Genomic DNA, 22,697 nt, shown 5'->3' with positions numbered 1-22,697 from the left:
CGAATGGCAGCCACTCCAGCAGCTCCCGTGTTATTTTCGATTGTTCTCGATTGTTCTCAGCTCAGGGATGCTGCTGGAAATGTGAATTTCCCTTCGGGGATGAACAAAGTATCTATCTATCTATCTATCTATCTAATGAACAGCCCCTGATAGGTAGTTGCCTTGCATGGCTGACGCTGCTATTGGTTAGTTAGTGTGTAAAAGGGAAAAGTGTGAAGCATATTGTAAAGTGCTTTCGGAAGTCTTCATTGACTTGAAAAGCGCTCTATAAATGCAGATTTACATTACATTACCAAACCGCACCATGCTTAGCCCTTTTTTTTTAGCCCAGCCGTTTGCAAGCTTTTTGTATGTTATGGGTACCGGTAGAAGAAAAATGTTGGTCAATCATTTCACCGGGGGCGGCAGTAGCTCAGGAGGTAGAGCGCTCGTCTTGGGATCCCAGTTCGAATCCTGGCTCGTCGATGTTACTTGTCCAAGTGTCCTTGGGTAAGACACTGAACCCCTAATACCCTCAATAAGCAGGTTAGCGCCTTACATGGCTGCAAGGCTGCTATTGGGAAATGTGGAGCACATTGTAAAGCGCTTTAGGAAGTCATTGACTTGAAAAGCGCTATATAAATGCAGATCATTTCATTTCACCTATTGGGTGAGGCTCATGTTGTGTAAAATAAAAGCAAATTATAATTATATATATATACCTTCGCTTATATTTTAAATCATTGTTTTTAACGTTTTTCACCACGAGGATGCTCCAAATAATAAACACTGTCCCTTTAAGCTTCACGTGTAAAGTAAAACATTTTCACGTCTGACATTTTAGTTATGTTTGGAAAATAAGCAGCATAATATCAAAATTGAGTCAGATAAAAAAATGTCTTTGGAAACTATTTCAGCGGGTCAAAAAATGCATCATGACTTTACGTGGAAGAGATTCGAACTCTCGCAAGAACTGTAGCCAGAGATAAAAACTATACTCTTAACTGCTTGTTTGATTATATTTTTTTGTACTTTATATCTATTTTTAGTAATGATTCAGAGATCTGCTTAAAAAGAGACCTACGTTTTATCGAAAGCTGAATTAATCGGCCTTGTGACGTCCCTGTTGAGCCTTTAAAAATAATACACTGTATAAACAGAATGTCGTTGCGCGACAGACAAGCAGTTTTAATAGTTCATGTATTTCTAGATTTGATCGCATTATCGCTGAGCGCCAGAAGTGACGTCATATATTTCAAGGTAAACTCGTCACAGATGCGGAAATAAAAGCTAAAATGACATATTCCGAGCACCATTAATTGACATTAAATGTATTTTACTAAAACGCCCATCTACTTTTAAAGAAGAGCAAGCTCAAGAAGAATGGGAGGAAAAGTGTTTGGTTGTTTTAACAACACTATTAGGACCCACATTTTTTGGCATCATGGTTAATTTTCTTTTTCACCCAAGCAGATTCGCTATAAACCCTGTCATAAAAATTGGTTACCAACTATTGCATATTCGTTTTGATAAAAGTTTGCCACTTCTGATTTCAAAGAAGCACATTTTCCCAAAAAGTATTCTGATTGTTTTGCGAGTGAAAATATAATGCGGGATAAAAAAAAATTGTGCTAACATCTACCGCTTTTTGATGTCAAAAGGTTGGCATGTATGTATACACTACATTCAAGGTTAGTGCATGTTCTTGGGTTGGTGTGTGCACTAGAATACAGTATTTTCCAGACTATCAGGCGCACCTGAAACCCCATATTTGCCAGAAATTTGAAACCGTCTTGTGCACAAGAAGATACGGTGGAAACATTGGAAATGCAGTTACAATTAAAAATAAACAGTAACTGTTCTGCCTTCGAGAAACAGTGGTCTTTGGGGTGCCCTCTTGTGGTTAACATGTTGCTAAAATGAAACACGTGATGAACTTCAATCTTTCCAACACTTATAACTTGTCCTATTTTGTTGTAGCTTGATAATTATCCAAAAGTATGAAACGTGTTGTGATTACTTGAAAGAGGACATCAATTTATGGTAATGTTTTGAACAAAATTACGTACTCATTTGAATTGTTTAAATACTGCTTATAGTAACATTTCTGCCTTTGAGACACTGAGTGGTCTTTGAGTGCTCTATTGTGGTTAACATGTTTGTCTCCAATTTTAGTAGTGAAACCAGATGTCGTCCTGTTAATTTATGTTCCATAAAGTTATAATTCAAATGTATGTTTTATGCAACCCTAGCTTATTGTAGTTTTCACTTCATGTGCCATTGGCACTAAAATATATCACAAAATACTGTTTTAATCGGATTGCGCCTTATAATCCGGTGCACTTTTAGTGCAAAAAATACAGTAATCAATTTTAAAACTAAAATAAAACAGTCTCTAACTAAACTGCAACTATCACAGGTAACACGATAAAAGTTCACCATTTATCATAGATTAAAAAAAAAACCTTGAGCGATAGAAGTGCAAATAAATGTTTTTATTCGCTGAGCATTTAAAAGCAAAAACACACAAAAGAAGCCTAAATAAGAAAAAAGTAGCCCTGGACACCATGGTCATCATGATTCTGTAATCTTTATAAAAAAACAAAGCCCCGGTGTGTAATATTTGACCACTAGATGGCACTGTATTGTCTATGGCAAACAAAAACCAGTGTCACGAGCACAGCGTAGTAGGAAGATCCTAGACAAACTGGTATGAGTTGTGCTGTGTAAAAGAAATACAAATTCCTTAACCTTTGATTTTTTTTATGAAACTTAACATCGAGATGAGTTTATTTTTGCCTAGTATTCAACTCAATGTTTTCTGTACCACTAGAAGGCACTTAATATTACACACGGGCCCTAAAAAAAAAAACAGACCCTAATCCAACAGAAATGCTTCAGAAATAAATTATCCGACATTTTGCTTATGTGCAAGACGGTCAACAAACAACATCATCATGTTTAACTCGTCTTAAGTTATCAGTGCGTCACAATTCAGAAATACCAAAAGGAGTGCTTCTCTATTTTAACAGACACTAGTTGAGTGCCGCCACATGACCTTGAGGAAATAATCCGAAAGTCGTATCAGCAGGAGAGCATCTTGAAAAAAAAGATCATCATAATGCAAGTTCAGCATGTCGATGGGAACAAAAACCAAAACTGGGCACGTTGGCACTGGTGGTCCCCGTCGTTTGTGGATTCCGTCACTGGTCGGATGCTGCCGAGCGCTTGTGGTTGTTGCGCTTGCGTGGAGATCTTCTGGGTGACGTTTTGTCTGCGGGGGAACAAACATTTCTTGAAACTACTGTGTGTGTGGTTACCCTGTGTTTTGATAAAAAAATGGAAATAACATTCGGTTTCACTTGTTTTCAGCTCAAAGCTATTGGATGCAACGAGAATCGAACCAGGTGTTGTGTAGTAACTTCCTTCTTAGGCGAATCTTCCTAGCAGAGGCTGATTCGATAGCCTTAAGGTCTCACAACGTGTGATAGTACTAGCTTGAATATAGCCACATGGTTGTTTTTCCTATCTAACAAATGTTAAATGTGTTAATTTTCTCAGCATCATTAAATTTGGGTTCTTTCTGACAAATTACAATTGGTAATGCTGAAACTCAGAATTAGATAGATACTTCATTCATCCCCGTAGGGAAATTCACGCTTCCAACAGTATCCTTTTGTTGTTTATTAACAGATTAACAGGATGGCTTCGGGGTGCTGTATTGTAGTTTTGCAACTGCAGGGAATTATTATAAATGGAACTTTTACTTGTATGAAACGAGGGCATTACGTTCTGCCATCACATACACTGCGTGTAAAAGCCACGCATTACTTGTAGGACAATAGATTGCACAATTCCGGGGAAATCGCTCCCTGGACGCACTGGGAATTCGTGGGACGTCTCGCCGCGTAGAAAGAAAGTGCAGAACACCAGTCATATCAATACTACAGACGAGGTAAATACATTGTTGCGGCCCAGCCCCATAATAAAATTCTTAACCCCAGATCCACTGTGTAAACACTAAACCACTACGGATCTAGAACAGAGATCACTAACAATTTTTCTCTGATTCTTGCACCAAAACACACAACATTTTAACATCTAACTAGCAGCAACAACAGCTCGACTTGCTCAGTCTTTCGACCAGCAGTGTCATATTTTTTCCGCACCTTCAGTTGTGACATCGGATATTACACCTTAGCCATCCACTTTGACGATACAAAGCTAAACTTCTAGCGTGTATGCTTGCTGACATAGATTTTTGCTCCAGGTTAAGCCCCGCCTACCAGATAAATTACAATAATTACAAAGGGTCTCCAGAATATTATTAATTTGTTGTAGTAAGAAGTGAAAAAGCACAAGATAATTGACATTCATCTCTGATACTGTGAATAAAAAGTGTGATGCGAGACACACTATATTTTATATATCTATATGTCTACAGCATGTTACACCAACGCAGATTACAAAAGAAAAAACATTTGATTTTGTATCATCCTCACACTATTTTCATTTAACAGAGACAACCGTTAATTTTGTTGTGCATTTCACATGTTACAAAGCCAAATGCTATTCCAAGTTGTTTCCCTCATCGTGCATTTATGTTTATTTATTGGGTTCGAGCTATTGTTACGGTTAGAATGTTTCCACTTGCTCCAACATTTGCCTCTAGTATCGTGAATAGTGAGCTCAGGAGGTAGAGCGCTCGTCTTGGGATCAAGAGGTCAGTGTCTGTAAAAGTACCGTAAAGCTCCGTGTTATAAGTCAAAGTTGGGCAAGACACTGAATACCCAATGCCCCCTAGTGTGTGAGTGTTTGTGAATGGATAAGTGTGAAGCACATTGTAAAGTGCTTTGGGAGATCTTCATTGACTTGAAAAGCGCTATATTAAATGCAGACCATTTACCATAAAACCTAACACCTTGTCTTAGGTCGTTTGTGTCACTGATGGTTTAGTGGTTGGAATTTGAAGCGCTCACCATCACCACCCAGGTTTTATTTACGTTACATATTTTGTTGTCAGTGATATTATTTTACTGATGCAGAAATAATTCCTCATGTATAACACCCCCCCAAAATTGTTAACTGATTTTAGGGAAAAGAAAAGTGCGCTATACACGTATAAATACGTATTATGATGTGTGTTGCAGTGAACCAAAGTAAGTCTCACCTCTGCGATTTTGCACTGAAGAGTCGACGGGAAGCAGCAAGAGAAAGAAGACAAATGAGAAATTCACATCATGTATGATACAACGGTAAGTGACTTACAGTGCCGTTAAAATGTATTTTCCTCCTTCCTGATTTCTGCGTTTGTTGCATATTACAAAATACACTTTTAAAAAACGTTGATTTTATTTATCAAAGCCCAAAACAAAACAAAAAAACTACCCACTAGTGAGTTGGGCCGCCTTTGGCAGCAAAAACAGAAATCAAACGTTTGCGATAATTGGTAATGAGTCTTTTACAACACTGTGGAGGAATTTTGGCCCACTCTTTGTAAAATTGTTTCAAATATGCCTGTTGGTGGGTTTTGTAACATGAACCACTCCAGAACCTTTATTTTATTATTTAGGCCATTTAGAGGTGGATTTGTAGATGTGTTTTGGATCGTTGTCCCGCTGCATGACTGATGGCTGGACGTTCTCCTTCAGGATCTTCTGGTAAACCCCAGAATTATTTATAACCTAAGCCAAAGAAACCTGCCCTGGTCTTAAGGCAGCAAAGCAGCTCCAGACCATCACACTGTTGGCATTATGTTCTTTTTGTCAAATACTGTGCCGTTTTTACCCCCAGATGAAACAGGCTGCAGACCTTCCAAAAAGTTCAATTTTTGACTGAACAGTCCACAGAATGTGTCTCAAAGTGTTGAGGAATCGAGATCCAAAAAAGATTGAACTTTTTGGAAGTTTTTTTAATGTGCCTTACTTAATAAATGGAATCAATGTTTTGAAAGTTAATTTACTCTTTCCTTGTGTTGTCTCTGTGTAATATTGAAATTGGTTTGAGGATCTGAAACATTTGAGTGATAAATATGCAAAAAACACAGGAATCAGAAAGGGGCGAACACTATCATGACACCATAGCTTTTTTTCCAGTTTTAGTAATTTTACAATCTTCTGTCAGCAGATCATTGGATACTTTGTTTACCTTTCGGGTTTGAATTGTTTTTCCAATAAATAGTAATACCTTTTTCCATTTTTTTCCCCCAACTTAAAAAAAAATATATCAATACGACATACTTTTACTTGATAATTTTAAACTCTCTTTTCCTGTAAAATCATTAACTATTTAGATGTTGCTCCTTTAAGTGTTTTATTTCATGGTATTGACAATGCTTTTCTTTCATAAATTATACGAGCAAAAAATAAGATTTTATCCACTTTATTCCAAGTAACTTAAAAAAGATCAGTATAATATCTAAGATTTGAAATTATTTTTATAATTCAAAATACAGGTCAAAATATGGCATACTTATTCTACTAATTTTTGGAGGGCGAGGGTAAGGGGGATTTTATATATATATATATATATATATATATATATATATATAGAACACTTTTTTTTAACATATTTTTTACTAAAATACTTTGAACCTTGTTTTTTTTTCTACATTTCCTTCTGACTTTTTTGTACAAAAGTAAAATACATAAATATTTTCTTTAAAGATATATTTTTAGTAGTAAATTAAATTTTTAGAATAGACATTTTAACGGAAAAAAATATTTCATTTATTTATTTTACAATATATTTTTTTCAGGTAAAATAAATTCATACTTATAAATATGCTTTCCATTTGTTTTACTTATGAGAATTAAGTAGTACAATATGTTAGTATGCTATTAAATAATAAAACTCCATTTTGCAATTGGACCTTTTGCATTACAGATAGAAGTTAATATAGGAGTTTTCAGAAAATGTACTCACTCATCTGGTTGAGAGTTTCTTGCGGGATCCAACTGAGATCCACGTTATTGTGATTGGAGGTTCCCATTTCCACTTTGGGGGCAGGACGCCGCCTCTGATTAAGGGACACACAAACCAGACGGCTCACGTGTGCTCACATTAGAGGTATGATCTTATGCTGCATAGCAGAATAGTGTGCAGTCGTCGAGTTATCAAACCTCTGACCAAGTCAAGTCGTGTTCATTTGCGACACCCTTAATCACAAGAGATCTCAAAGGGCTTTAGAGACAACTATAACACCCCCCCCTTATCTAAAACCTACATGAGGGCAAGGAAAAAATCCAAACATTTTAGCTAGGCCTGGGCGATAGAACAATAACGATAATCATAGTAATACAAATCATGCTACGTGAAATAATATCAATGGTCAATAAAAGTCGACAATTTAAACTGTAATTACCACCCGACCACCGGAGAAAATTGGGGCGCTAATGCAATTAAACTTCAACTTCCAGACTAGCATTTAGGAGACATAGACAGTGATAAGGACCAGCCAATAATTTTGCAAGAATAGCAGGAGGGTGACTCACACAATGAAAATGAAAGGACTACAACAGGGTAAAAATGAGCCATAAAGAGATGAAAGATAACAGCCAGCATACCCACACAAAATATGCTGCAAGAGATGTTGACAGGAGAGCCGTCATCTTTACTTATTTGGAGCTATTTTGGCTTAGCATCTGATAAAGAAAAAAAGCTGCGATATGCACTGCAAACTTGGTCGACGCAGACGGGTAATACGACTAACTTATTTCACTTTTTAAAAGATTATCGCCCCTGTTAGAATACGCTGAAGGAAAACAATTCAGTCCAAAATGAGTGCTACCGGACATTAATAACATGCATCAGGCCAGTGAGCAACAAACGGCTAGCTAGCAAGGCACTACCTGCATATTCCTGCAACTAGCTGCCCCTCTGAGAAGGTATTTACTTGTTTAATGTTCCTCATGTTGTCACCATGCGTATTTGTTCTAACTTAAACGATTGGTTGAAGCAGCATTGGATTTTGTCAACTCAGGGCCAAAAATTAGACCTAAAATGTGAAAGGAAAGACATTATCAAGTCTTATATTATCAAGCGATAATTATCAATATCGACTGATAGTTTTATCGTGATAATTGTTGTCATATTGCCCAGGACTTCCCTTAGCTCGAGGACAATGAACACACAGTACACAGATATCAGCAACATTAAATATAACAGGAAAATATCATTGGAAAGACACTGGAGGTGGGAGGTCCTCGTCGCAAAGTCAGGGTACATATCTTTTCTCTGACTTTACGAGTAGGACCTCCCACCTCCAGTATCACTCTAATGACATTTTCCTAGTCGGAGTTTGAAAACCTCGACTTCCGGATTTTCTTGGAATGTTTTTAGGCTGTATCTGGTCCAGTCGAGTGAGATTAATCAGACTACCCAATTTTCTGGAATGCAGCATTATGCCCAAGCTAGAAACCGGCCCAACCCAAATGTCTGGCCTAAAATGTCAATAATTAAGTTCAGTTTCGGGCTGAGTTTGTCCTGTGCTGACTTTTTTTTTTACAATAACAGTAATTTCCAGACTACAAGTTGCTCCGGAGTATAAATCACACCCTCCAAAAAACGGATTATTAAAAAGGAAATGACATCGATAAGTCGCACCTGGAGCATAAGTCACAATTTTGGTGGAAATCTATTTGATAAAACACCAAAAACAACATGCATGTCACCTCTGAAGGCAATTTATAATAAAAGAACAACAGGCTAAATAAGTACAATGTATATATTTTTCATGATTGACGTGCATGTTAATTTCAGTATTTATTCAGAAACTGGCATGAATAACAAGCTTACTAAAATTTCACTACAAATGACATCCTTTGTGTCACTATCACGGTAAACAATCTGGCGCTTCGGTCTTCGCCACTTACGTCAGACTCATCGTCTTCCTCCAATTTTTGCTTTTCAATATTTACAGCTTGTAATCTGCATGATATGACTATCAGTGCCTCTTTTGTTCAGTTATTTTTAAAATTAGAAATCCATTTTGAGCAAGTTAAAAATTCACTTAGGTGAAATGACGCTTTATCTTCTAAACGTTTATGTCCCAATTAGTAAGAAAAGGGGGTGTCATTTTGCCAAAGTAAATATCTTCAACACGCTCGAAAGGGATTTATTTACTGTTGTGTTACATTTCCCACCAAAAGGCGATACAATGTTGTTTGAGTGACGTTTCCGTGAGTGAGGTATGTTAGGGGCCTTTGTCTGCACAAAGGGGAAAGGTTGAAATGATCAACACAGTCATAGAGCGCTCTCTAAAGGTTTAGTGTGAAAAGAACATGTGAAATGATATACATGGTACTAATGTGTCAATCATTTCAGAGATAGGTCTCACTGGAGTATGAATCACACGTTTGGCCAAATCATTAAAAAAAAATTGCAACTTATAGTCTGGAAAATATGGTTTCCTTTGGGTGTTGATTGTATGTATTATTAACTACCACTAAGATGTAACTATAGCTTTAGGAATGTGCGTCACTGCTCGTTAACGGCAGTAAACATCCCTCCTCCTCACAAATTAAACATGAACTTTTCAGGTTTGCTTCAGACTGGGCCAGTATTTAATACTCGCTTCATTTCTTAGGCACGATCTTACTTCTAGCTTCCATCAACACACGTGAGCACTTTACCTTTCTGGACTCCAACAGCTGGTGAAGGCCCACGATGACCAACAGGCCCAGGCCGGACAGGAAGATGTACATGAAGATGCTGCAGGAAGAGAAACAAATTTGTTTTTTTTTTACCTCAACAACGACAAAAGACACTTACGTTTCTCCGTCCAGTCCGTCCTCCCTCTCAGTGATGGTGACCGTCTGATTGAAGACGGCGTCCTGGAAGACGTTCCCCTATAGGTCAGAGTCACGTGGTTTTAACTCAGACTGCGATAATTAGTCGACAATAATAATGGTCGACAATAGATTCCATTGTCAGTGTTTGGAAAAAACTTTCAAGACCAAATTCAAACAAGTGTTAAAGGTCTTTCCAAAGAAAATATTTCAATATCTCCAGTACCATTAACGGAATAAAATCCAATGCGAATAATGTACTTTTACAGACACAAATATATCAGCTATTTACATATGCAATGTTTAAATGTTCGTGTACATTTACTAAGGTACATGATTTTTAGATCTTGACAAAAATCACAAATATATTTGTTTTTGAGACAAATATCTTGGGTAAAAATGACAGTAATATCTAGCTAATATTTTCGCTTGCAGGAATTTCTTCCCATTACAACTTACCACTGGAAAACGCTACCTTTTGCATGACCCATAATAAATGTCTATAATTGAAACAATCCTTGCAGTACTACACTACTCATAGTTCCCTGTATAGGTATAGCATAAACCTGTCCACGTGTGTCCAACCCACCTCATAAGACAATGACATACAAACTAATGCCATCTGCCATATAACACAAAGAAGAAATGAAAGAGCAAATCTAATCCACCAGAGAACGTGTCAGCATTCTTTTTAAGACTTGTGGAGAAACATGGCGACAAGCGTATGTATTTTTCTGAAGGGGAGGAGGATGAGTTGAATTGATTTTAATTATTTTGCCGGTCCATAAAAAAATGGACAAAGGTTTTTTTTTTTTAATCGATTCATGTCTGAACTGACTGAGCACTGTGTCTACAGTGGGACCTCAATTATCGCGCTTAATGGGGACCAAAACCAGTGAAAATCCGCGAAGTAACGGCGCCCCTTCAAAAAAAATAAAATATATATATACTGGACTGTCTCAGAAAATTAGAATATTGTGATAAACTTCTTTATTTTCTGTAATGCAATTAAAAAAACAAAAATGTCATACATTCTGGATTCATTACACATCAACTGAACTATTTCAAGCCTTTTATTATTTTAATATTGCTGAATTTGGCTTACAGCTTAAGAAAACTCAAAAATCCTATCTCAAAATATTAGAATATCATGAAAAAGTATACAAGTAGGCTATTCAACTAATCACCTGAATCATCTAATTAACTCGAAACACCTTGCGAAGGTTTCCTGAGCCTTAAAAACACTCAGCTTGGTTTAGTAAACTAAATCACTGCTGATCTGACTGCTGTCCAGAGGACCATCATTAAGACACAAAAAGAAATTTCTCAAAGAGCAGGCTGTTCACAGAGTGCAGTTTCAAAGCATATCCACAAAAAGTCTGTTGGAAGGGAAAAATGTGGCCGGAAACGCTGCACAACCAAGAGAGATGACCGCAGCCTTAACAAAATTGTGAAGAAGAGCCGCTTCCAGAATTTGAGGGAGCTTCAAAGACAGTGGGCTGAAGCTGGAGTCCAGGTATCAAAAGCCACAGTTCACAGACGTGTCCGGGAAACGGGCTACAATAGCCGTATTCCCATGGTCAAGCCACATCTGAACTCAAGACAACGGAAGAAGCGTCTGACTTGGGCTATGGAGAAGAAGCACTGGACAGTTGCAGAGTGGTCCAAATCCTTTTTTCAGACGAAAGCAAGTTTTGCATTTCATTTGGAAGTCAAGGCGCCAGAGTCTGGAGAAAGGCTGGAGAAGAGCAAAATCCAAGTTGCTTGAAATCCAGTGTGAAGTTCCCACAGTCAGCAATGGTTTGGGGAGCCATGTCAGCTGCTGGTGTTGGTCCACTGTGTTTCATCAAGTCCAGAGTAAATGCAACTGTGTACCAAGAGATTTTAGAGCACTACATGCTTCCATCTGCTGAAAAGCTCTATGGAGATGAGGACTTCATTTTCCAGCATGATCTGGCACCTGCCCACAGTGCCAAAACCACCAGTAACTGGTGCACTGACCATGGCATCACCGTCCTTGATTGGCCTGCTAATTCCCCTGACCTGAACCCCATCGAGAATTTGTGGGGTATAGTTAAGAAGAAGATGAAAGACACCAGACCTACAAATGCAAATGAGCTGAAGGCCGCTATCGAAGCATCCTGGGCATCAATAACACCTCAGCAATGCCACAGGCTGATTGCCTCCATGCCACGCCGGATTGATGCAGTAATCCGTGCAAAAGGATTCCCAACCAAGTACTGAGTGCATCAATGGACATTTTCAAATGTTTGATTTAGTTTTGCGGTTATAAAATTTTTTTTTTTACTTGGTCTGAGGAAGTATTCTAATATTTTGAGATATGATTTTTGAGTTTTTTTCAGCTGTAAGCTAAAATCAGCAATATTCAAATAATAAAAGGCTTGAAATAGTTCAGTTGATGTGTAATGAATCCAGAATGTATGACATTTTTGTTTTTTTAATTGCATTACAGAAAATAAAGAACTTTATCACAATATTCTAATTTCCTGAGACAGTCCAGTATATATATATATATATATAAATATTAATGCTTAAAAAATTATATATATTTAATTATTAATATTTTTTTAGACCTGCGAAGCTCCTAAACCGCGAACGTCGAAACCGCGAAGTCCCACTGTAATTGGTTTCATATAGGGCATTTTTAATTACATTTAGAAAGCATCTGCACGTTCATTAGAACACTTTTCATTGTACCCATTTATCTTGTGTTTATCATGATTTGCCACATCAATAAATCAAATTCATGCTAAATTTAGGGAAACATTTGTAATCATCATTTTTTTGACCAAGTTTCATTTATTCAGATAGTCGTTGGTTGCAGCCCTAGTTTTAAACTGTGCACGGCTACAAAGGTGACCCAGGTACTCACGTTTGCGTCCTTATAGTTTAGGTTGATGACCAGGCCAAAGGGTCGCCCCCCCATCGGCTCCGCCGGGATGAAGGAATATTCAAAGGTGGCCTGGCGACCCGGAGGGACCCCCGTGCCCAGTTGTAGCGCCGTGAAGTTCTGAATGTGGAACTGATAATCCTGCCAGGAGGAAAACATGTCAAAAGGGGGCGGGACTGTCAAAATTAGGTCTGTTTTTTACCTGAGGGTATCGAAAGGAAGCGTCCAGAGAGTCCACAACAAAGTCCTCGGAACCTTTGTTGGTGAAGCCCAGCAAGAACTTCACGACGTCATTGGCCGGGAAGTCTGAAAAACATATTGGGACTATGTAGAAAAATTTCAAGCTATGATTATGCTCGTAAACTTTATGATATGGTGTAGAATCCATACAACAGTACATCCCTGCATGAATCCATTCTGAGGTGGGGATTGCAAAGTGAAATTGCTATAAAACGAAGAGATAGAAACGAGAGGTCGATCGACTACAGGGAGGGACAATTAGCCTCCTCGCTACCCACCTTCTGGTTTGTTAAGCTACCGAGGGGGGATAAACAGCGGCAGCTCTGCTAACTCCCGCGTCTCCACATGCCTGTTAATCAAACAGCTGATAAAATCGAGATTTTTAAAAGTCTGTGCAGTGGTACAAAAGCATGTATGTGATTAAAAAGTGTAGTTGACTTATTTTAGGGAAGCAGGTTCAGGCAGTGACTGATATTTGTTCTTATCATAAGGTTAGTTCATCAATCAGGTGCGTTTGTTTGTGATTGAGAGCATTAAAAACAAAATCATCTCTTACAAATACATTTTAGCGCTTTTCGCCATCAGTGTGACACAGTGTGACAAAGTGTGACACAGAAGGCAGGCGCGCGGCGGGGGGCTGTGTACAGAGACAGCCAAAATCACTGTTCCATCGCACAAATAAAATTTGAAATGTCGGTTTTTCAGACTCAGTTCCTCAAATCAAGTTTATCGGGCAGGCTCAGGCTAGTTCGGGTTAGCTTTTTTAGGCCCGGTACCTCTATACGAGTCGCTGCTAAGCCTAATTTTATTTCCTGCACTGTTAGTTTTAGGTTCAAGTGAAAGATTAGTCATGTTAGTTGTGTTTAAATTCATTTACTGTAAAAGGTTTCAGAGAGATATTAGTTTTATTTGAATTAATAGCAAATGTTCTGTTTCTTTTTGCATTAATGAATTTCTTATGCTTTTACAGCAAATGAATATCGGCTCCCAATATCGTTTATCATCCTCCCATGAATACTAATAATCTGTATCAGTCCAGAAAACCCCCTATTTGAGTCGGTCCCTAATACAAACCTATGCTAATTAGCTCCAACCCCTCTGGTACACCCAATAACAAAATAGTATATAGCAAATATTAGGGCTGCATGATTAACCGAATCAAATCGATACCGCCATGTGACGTAGTGCGATAATGTAACCGCAAAACACTGCGTTTTTTTAAAGGATTTATAGTTCCAAATTTTTATTTGAGTGATGGAGTGTTTGGCCAACAAGAATTCTCACATTTCAGGATTTAATAGTGTCAGCCATTTAGAAACAGGTTTTAATGGCACCAGCCAATAAAGGCGGGGCAAAGTTTGTACAACTGAAAAGGCTGGTGTAAGCGCTCTGTAGAGGTAGGACTCATCTCTGAAGTGCGTGATGCTTTACACCCCCCCAAAAAAAGTCAACCAGATGATGAAGTTACTGTATTTGAATAAGATCAAGAGGCTTCTCCTGCTACTGGTAACCATGGAAACCCATTCTATTCGTTTTATGTGGGGGAGCAAACACAAACCCATGGGAGCCACCATGCTGTAATTGCCCAAGACACCACAGGAAGTGGTACCCAAATGTGTCAAGTGATTAAGGGTTCTGTGAACATACGTGCATATGATCGAATAGCATTAAAAATACATCTAAAGGGAAAAACGTATTTACCATTGGTGTAATGTGACCTGAGCTGGTCGATTGGAGTAGTAGGTGGATGCAGGGGAAGGTTAACAGGGATGGCAAATTATATATAAAACTGATTTTAAATACTCCACTTGCAAGGATTGATTCCCCTTAAGATTTTGTCTTTAGTGATCAATTGGTTACAGCCATATGTGTGGGGCTTCTTCATATTTCTTGATAATTGCAAACTTAGTTTACATAGTTACGTTTTTGCTTCTCCCTTTAGCATCACTGCAAGCCATTGGACCCATAGCATATAAACGGTAAAAAAATACAGAATTTTCTCGATGAAGAGTGGACATTATGAAAAAAGGTATTATGGGAGGTTTGGCCAATAGCATATAATCATTTTCATGATTTTGTTACGCAAACCAAGAGCAAAGCAGAATATTTTATGACATTGACAGGTAGCAAGCGGGCATCATAGAGAAGTAACTCAAAATATGCACCAACAACACATAAAATTCAAAATTATGCATAGACTTGCCCCCTCAGATGTTTCAGATTTTATTTCCCCGATGTTCCCTATGACACTTCTTGTGATTAAGGGCTTTACAAATAAGATTACTCGACTTGTAGGTTTTAGGGCACATTAATCATTTTTGATGTCATATAGTGGGGAAAATGCAAAGGTCCGGTGGGGCTTCTATATCCCGGAGCTCTACATATTAAAATGTGCCACGGCATATGTTAACATGAAGCAAGCAGGTCAACGTAAAAAAGGTGTACCAACCTTCTCCTTTGACAAACAGGATGGTGGTATCAGCATTAGGAGACGCCTTCACTTCCCCGACCAACGCTTCCTCTTCTTCGTCCTCATCTTCCTTTTCTTCCATCTGAAAATAAAAATACCTGTCAACATTAAGACTTTTTTCATCCTTTGTCTTTGGCACATCCATCTCACTAGTTCCGTGTGTTCGTCATCTTCCACTTCAGCTTCATCATCTTCATCTTCTGACACAGCCTCTTCTTCGCCTGCAGCGTCATCAATGACATCTTCCTCCATCTCCATGGTGTCTTCGTCGTCTCGCAGGGTCTCGGCTCCCACGAGGGGCCCTGCACAATTTGAATCTTTCAATACATTTGTATGAACCAGTACATGTTTTTCGTAAATTTTACTGATTTTAAGAATTAATTAATCATACGATTAATCGACGTTGAGAAAAACACTCAAAGAAACACAGTAGTCGACTATTGTCCGCAAATACATTTTTCAAACAGAGTGGGCCATCTCTCTACAGGTATTTAATCTATGCTGAGAGTCGCTCATGCACAATAGCGTCTCGGTCTCGAGCGGTAATGGGAACGTCAACATCATATCTTTCAGATTTAATTTCGCCCTATGTTCCGGCCCGGAGCCTTCGCTCTGAAAATGCTGGTCTACTAGTGATCCCAAGAGCCAAAAAGAGATCCGCAGGTTCGAGAGCATTCTCCATTCGGGGCCCCAGTGCTGAGCAATGCTCTTCCCCCTGAGATTCGATCTTCAACCTCAGTGGAAATATTTAAATCTAAGCTTAAAACACATTTCTATCCGATAGCATATGAATAACCTATATTTTATGTTGAGAATATCTGTGTATTATTTGTTTTCTCAACATCCATTGCTGCCTGGTCATCCTGGAAGGGGGATTACCCCTTTCTCAAGGTTTCTTCATTTTCCTCATGCTGAGGTTTTTGAGTTTTTAGATCAGGATATGGTGTAATTATTGTCTGTGGATTGCAATAATCTGTGGTCTGTGCACCCCTTTGAGACTCTTTTCGATAAAGGGCTATACAAAAACATGACTTGTCTAGTACCAAAACTTTTAGGTTTGCAAGCATTTTAGCCTGGATACAGCAAATAAAGACTAATGGCAAAGTTTGCAAATCAGACTCTGCGAATTTTGCAGTCCCTAGCCCTGGGGTAGGAAACAAGTTGGGGAAAGAGAAATATTGGACAGAAAAAAAACTAATGGATTTGTCTGGAGCTGCAAAAAAATCAATAGCCTTACATAAACCTAATAATGAATGAAAACCCATGCTGTATGCATCTTTATTAGCTATATTAGCCCACTATCAAAATGTCTCAGTTGGATACAGCACACCCTGTGGAAAATGCACCACCTGAAATGTTGTAAGATACCACCTGAAGTTTAACTCAATTACAATATTAATTAATTGCCATACGTTTTATTGCTTGAATAAATAAAAGAAATGCAATGAAGAAATAAAATTTTTGATGTCATTTTTATTTTGAGGATTCGAAAAAATATCATCAAATGGAACGTGCATAATGTGCTGCTTATCAGGGCAACAAAAAGAGTGCACTAAAGCACAGCATGCATTAATAAAAATGAATAGCAGCCTTTTAAAAATTAATACAATTGAAGTTTGATTTCTGTGCAAATGTCAAACAAGGCAGAGTATAGGTAAAACGCAGCAGCATCCTCTTCGCTCTCTTTTGATACCAAACCAACACACAAATCTCTGGGCCTCAACAACAAAACACAAATAATATCCAGCTGTCATTTCAAATATATACTGAAAAAAATAAGATAATCACTTAATAAAAACAGCCACTTTGTTACTAAAAGTGCCTATGACAGGATTGTGTTCTTACCCTTTAATGTGACTTCTGTGTTGAAATTGGGGGTGTAGCAAGAGGTTGAGTTAGATTGTAACACTGCCCATGTTCCTCTAACACAGGCAACACAAGAGAGAGGAAGAGAAATGCGCCCAAGTAGTTGTAACTTAACACTATTCCACATATTTCCAGAGCATTGGAAAACGATAAAACTTTTTGTGTATTGTTTGTCCTCCTATCCTACAGATATGATATTAAAATAAAAGTATCCCCCCAATCTTTTTTTTCCCAATATGAAAACATTTTTGGAAAAGCGCCAGGGAGACTCCCTGCGGTACTTAAGAGCTGCATGCAGCCCCTGAGTCGCGGGTTGCAGATCCACCCCTTCCTAGGTGAATATATAAATATTTAAAGAAAAAGCACGTCGGACAGTTTAATGAAACCTGTTAGCCGGTCTAGCCCCTTTATAATGCAAGTGACATTCTATCCAATATAGTTTTAAAGACATGCATTTGACATTTTATACACATGTATGTCACTATAAAAAGAGCTTGAGCGTTATGCCAGACTGTGCCAGACAAAAGTATTAGAAACGGAATGCATGCAGTCTGAAGAATAAAAGGTAAGTTCACAAATTGTTAGAAACGACAAACCTGAGTTGTTTAAACTATTGAGAACCGTTAAGTACTTTTGTTACGGACATTGGAATTGACCACTGAATGAACTTAACAAAATAATCGTTTTCGTTTTATTTAATAACTGTTTTACTGCTGCCAATCGGCCTGGTTTATAAGATACAAAATGTTGACTTAATTTTAATTTATAATTTATTCACCTGTGTGAAAAATGGACAAAGGTTTATTTACGGATTCATGCCTATACTGACCAAGCACTTTGCCTAATTCGTTTTAAATAGGGCATGTTTATTAATTTTTATGTACGACCACGCAATTTGTACAATGGAATAGATATTTTTCATTGTCTCTTGTATTTAATAGCATTTGCCACAAAATGAAAACTTCAAACAAAATATAAGAAAATAAAAATTAACTTATTATAAGACTGATCGTTTCAATAGTCGATGACCAGTCGATTATTAAAATAGTCGTTAGTTGCAGCCTCTCTTACAGCTAATACAGAAGTCAGTCACTTCTACTAAGCACGAGTGTCGCAATCCTGGAACAACTTCAGACACAAACTTTGCACTTTTGTGCTGATTGTGTTGTCCACAATCTCAGCTGCAGAGTCGAGACTCTTAATATCCTTAAACACCTTTTGCATTGCAATTATCAATGAGATTGTTTCAACTCAATGATTTCCCGACAAATATCATTTTGGCAAAGAAATGTAGACACATTACTTGTACATAGTAGAACTGTAACGGGCTTTAACATAAAATATGAGCATTAAATAATATACTCAAGAGTCTGAGATAACAAGCAAAAAGTACGTGACAATACATACAATGTGAGCGTTTTCAACAGAACTAATAAAGCTTAAGTAAAGCAAATATATACATTTTTCATTTAATTTAATGAAGCCGCTACCCATCAGGAAAGACACGTCGGTCTAAGGAAGCGTGCAAACCTAAATGCACGTTTCTCTAAAACTATTTCAATTTGAATAAAGAAATACAAACCATGCTAAAGAAGTGACGATGAGAATAGTTAGAATGCTATTTAAAAAAAAGTCCTGCACATGTCAAAACGGCCTTGTAAAAGTGGAAGAAGCTAAGCTAACACTAGCTAGGTAAAGCCGCACCTTAAATACTCTTCAAATATTGAAAGACAAACTTAAAAATACATACCCCTGAAAACGACGTGCGCTGGGAAAGCCAACAACACCAACAAAATAAGTTTTGGAAGAAACGAAATCATTTTTTGAAAATTAAAAAATCAGCGCTCTTTCATTCAGACGCTACAAAAAAGAGCCAGTGGTCGGCGTTTTCTTCTCCGTACTTTGACGCAGGCGCATTAGCGTCATGGAGAAACAGCGCCGTCCAAAGGAACACTCCCGTAAGTTCGTTCGCTAAATTGCGCCGGGAAACAAGACACATTTGTAGTACACAATAATATATTTTTTTTATTTTTCGCATGTTTCAATTTGTTCATAGGACACCGCAATACATAAGTAGTGAAATAACAAGCCATCAAGGACTTTGTGAAAATAAAACTCAACAAAGACATTAAAATCATTGAATTTGTGAATCCAAACAAAAAAAAAATACACACGTTTTTCATAGTGTATGTTGTGATGGAGCAAATATATACTTAACAGTGCCGCGAAAAATGATTTGCCCCCTTCTTGAGTTCTGTGCTTTTCTGCATATGTATCACTCACAAAGGTTTCAGATAATCAAAACCAGTTTTGATATCACATAGAAACAACCAAAGAAATACAACATGCACTTTTGAAATGTTGAAATGTTTATTAGGGCACAAAAAAAACTATTTAGCCCTGTGTGAAAAAATTATTACTCCCTAACCTAATAGCAAGTTGGGCCACCCTAGGTGTAGCAATAAATCCAACGTTTAGATAGATAGATAGATAGATAGATAGATAGATAGATAGATAGATAGATAGATAGATAGATAGATAGATAGATAGATAGATAGATAGATAGATAGATAGATAGATAGATAGATAGATAGATAGATAGATAGATAGATAGATAGATACTTTATTCATCCCCTAAGGGAAATTCACATTTCCAGCAGCATCCCTGAGCTGAGAACAGTACAATAATAAAGCCAAAAGAATACAATATACAAATACCCAGTGTGACGTGCAAATGCCCACTGTAGTGTGTTATATAGAGTAACTAAATAGTGCTACACAGAATACATATTGCAGTAAGATTCGGTAATATCCAATGTAGGTGGTGTGGTTTAATGTGGGCCTTTACTCTGCCGGGTGGAGTTAAAGAGCCTCATGGCATGAGGAAGAAAAGATCTCTTCAGTCTGTCCGTAGTACAAGACAGTGACAGCAGTCTGTCGCTGAAACTGCTCTTTTGTCTGGAGATAATGCTGTGTAGTGGATGCGATGGATTGTCCATGATTGACCTCAGCTTTTTCAGTGCTCGTCTCTCAGCTACTGTTGTTAGGCTGTCCAGCTTAGTCTTTCACAATGCTGTACACGAATTTTGGCTGGCGCTTCTTTGCTTGATTGCTTCAGATCTACCATATTGGAGGGTTTTCTAGCATGAACTGTCAGACCACAGAATCTCGTTTGGGTTTAAATACAGACTTTGACTTGGAGACTCCAGTACCTTCATTTTGTTTTTCAGCCGTTCAGTCAAAAAGCTTATTCCAAGGCTGTAGGGCTCCAAATAACCACTGTCAGAGCCGCTCTCCAAAAGTGGAGAAAACTGTGAACAGTGTAAAACCTTCGAAGGAGTGGTCCAATAACTAGGTTAATCCAAGAGTGCGACGACGGCTCGTCTGGAAGGTTACAAATTAACAGTGTCTGAAACAACGTCTGCCCGGGGCGTACATCTTTTTTCGTCGGGCGTACAACTTACCAAAAGTCTCTGCCCGGGTGGCTGACAACTTTTTAAAGACAAAAACGAAAAAAAAAGGGAGATTTTTTTTTTTTTCAAATCAAACGTTTGCTTTATTCCGATTTCGAAATTTTCGTTCGGTTTGGAAATTCCGGAATTTCGGTCCGTTTGGCAATTTGCATACCCGACAGCCAATCAGAAGCCTGCATTGAATAGCTTCGTGCTTCTGGACTCTCCGGAGCGTTATAAGGTTGTAACATTTTACAAAGTAGACAGTGAAGACAGGAAAAATGGATAAGTGATTAGGAATCAAGCCAAAACCTCAGCTCCAGAAGAAATATTCAAAGGAAGCTAACAAAATTTATGACGCTACAAAACGTAAACTTACATTAAAAGTATCATGGAAAGAGGAGTTCACGTGGCTTGTAGCAGACGACGCGACGCAAACATTGCATGAATGAAGATGAGTAAATACAGGTACATACTGATGGCAGATGAAGAACAGCAATGAATGTTATCTGTGGATGTACAATAAACTTAATTTTAAAGTGTTGTTCTGTTATATATCCTGATGATCAATCCTTAATACTTTGCAACAATGTTTTTTTTTCCTTTGCGATTAGTCGTCTTATTGTGTTTCAAGTTGTGAAAAATGGGGCAGGCAACTTTATGGCTAGGCGGGCAAGTTGTCTGCTCTAGTGTCCGGTAACTTTTTGTCATGAGTTTCAGACACTGAAATTAATCTCTAGATCCTGAAGGAGAACATTCGGCCATCCCCTCAAACACAAGCGCTCTTGGATCATGCAGCAGGACAACAATCTGAAACCCATCAGCAAGTACCTCTAAATAGCTAAAAAAAACAAAATGAGGTTCAGGAGTGGTCAAGTCAAAGCCCAGATTCCAAACCAATTGAGATGCTGCTGTGTGACCTTAAATGGGCAGTCCATGCTGGAAAAGACACAAATATATCAGATTTGAATCAGATTTTCCAAAGAAGAGTGGGCCAAAATTCATCTACAACGTTGTGGAATACACTTTACCAATTATCGTAAACGTTTGATTTCTGTTATCGCTGCTAAAGGTGGCCCAATTCGCGATTAGGTTCAGTTACATTTTCACATCAGCCCTAATAGGTTTGGATTTTTTTGTGCCTGAATAAATTGAATAAACATTCAAAAGAGCATTTTGTATTTTCTTGGGTTGTCTCTGTGTGATATTAAAATTGGTTTGATGACCTGAAACCTTTGTGAGTGCTAAATATGCAAAAAAAAAAACCCTACAGAAATCGGGAAGGGGGCAAGTACTTTATCACGGCATTGCAGATAGTGGTCAAAATAGATAGAAAAGAATCTAATTGCAGCACTCGACGTAATTGGCCGGCAACATTCCGGACTTTCCGGTGCGCTGCACAGTTCCGTACATCCAGCCTTCGTCGATTGGTTGAGCATTGATGATGACATCACCGTCCTTGAAGGAAACTTCGTCGTGGTCTTGCGCCGCGTAGTCGTAAAGCGCCCGGTAAACGCGCTGCGGCGAGAACAACAAGTCAAGTCAAGTCATGTTTATTTGTATAGCCCTTTATCGCAATGAGTCTCAAAGGGCTGCAAAGACCACAGATTATTGCAAACTACAGACTGTTATTACACCATCCGCTGATCTAAAACATACACGAGGGCAAGGAAAAACTCAAAAACCTCAACATGAGGAAAATGAAGGAAGGACTGCACTTAGCACCTTATTAGGATACTGTTCCTACGTTACTGTTATGTTATTACCGGGTTGTTGTTATCAGAAGCAGGATTAAAATAGGATCGGTCGAGCACTTTAACATCTGCCACTAAGTGATTAACATGTATCAAAACATGGGCACATTTCAATAAGATTTGTGTAATAATTGACCATGAATTTAAATGGCGTGTCATATTTGTTTTTTGAGGGTACCTTTAGCAGCAAAATGGCAGACATTTTTTGTTCTTTCTCAGTGTATCTCTTTAAAGAAG

General features: G+C 38.0%; 2 protein-coding genes and 1 long non-coding RNA gene across 5 annotated transcripts in view; 1 reads left to right on the top strand and 2 right to left on the bottom strand.

Moving 5' to 3' along the window:
- The first annotated feature begins 400 nt into the window (after positions 1–400).
- On the top strand, positions 401–10,761 carry LOC148348204 (uncharacterized). Of its 2 annotated transcripts, none has more exons than XR_015847625.1 (3): positions 401–489; positions 5,130–5,234; positions 9,566–10,761. It is a non-coding gene; the product is annotated as an uncharacterized LOC148348204 (long non-coding RNA). The 2 variants fall into 2 exon arrangements; XR_015847624.1 differs by lacking the exon at positions 401–489 and adding an exon at positions 1,145–1,239.
- On the bottom strand, positions 2,460–19,183 carry ssr1 (signal sequence receptor, alpha). The gene is made up of 10 exons (XM_088322340.1): positions 19,005–19,183; positions 15,539–15,690; positions 15,368–15,470; positions 12,881–12,984; positions 12,661–12,819; positions 9,751–9,827; positions 9,612–9,690; positions 6,904–6,997; positions 5,150–5,164; positions 2,460–3,253 (listed from the first exon to the last, which is right to left on the bottom strand). The coding sequence occupies exons 1-10, from the start codon at positions 19,072–19,074 to the stop codon at positions 3,183–3,185; spliced, it is 924 nt and encodes a 307-aa protein (XP_088178466.1). The 5' UTR covers positions 19,075–19,183; the 3' UTR covers positions 2,460–3,182.
- A 69-nt stretch (positions 19,184–19,252) lies between these two features.
- Positions 19,253–22,697, bottom strand: part of LOC148348201 (uncharacterized) — a 67,849-nt gene continuing 64,404 nt past the window's right edge. Inside the window, exon 59 of one of the 2 annotated variants that reach the window (XM_088322820.1) lies at positions 19,253–22,224. In XM_088322820.1, coding sequence (XP_088178946.1) covers positions 22,048–22,224 — 177 coding nt within the window. In that variant the 3' untranslated portion in view covers positions 19,253–22,047. The remainder of the gene's footprint in view (positions 22,225–22,697) is intronic. The other variant, XR_015847746.1, reaches the window with a different exon arrangement.

The sequence above is a fragment of the Urocampus carinirostris genome, chromosome 18 (assembly GCF_059441175.1).
Source record: "Urocampus carinirostris isolate Australia breed hairy pipefish chromosome 18, RoL_Ucar_1.0, whole genome shotgun sequence".
Lineage (NCBI taxonomy): Eukaryota > Metazoa > Chordata > Actinopteri > Syngnathiformes > Syngnathidae > Urocampus > Urocampus carinirostris.
This window is presented reverse-complemented; position numbering and strand designations above follow the sequence as displayed.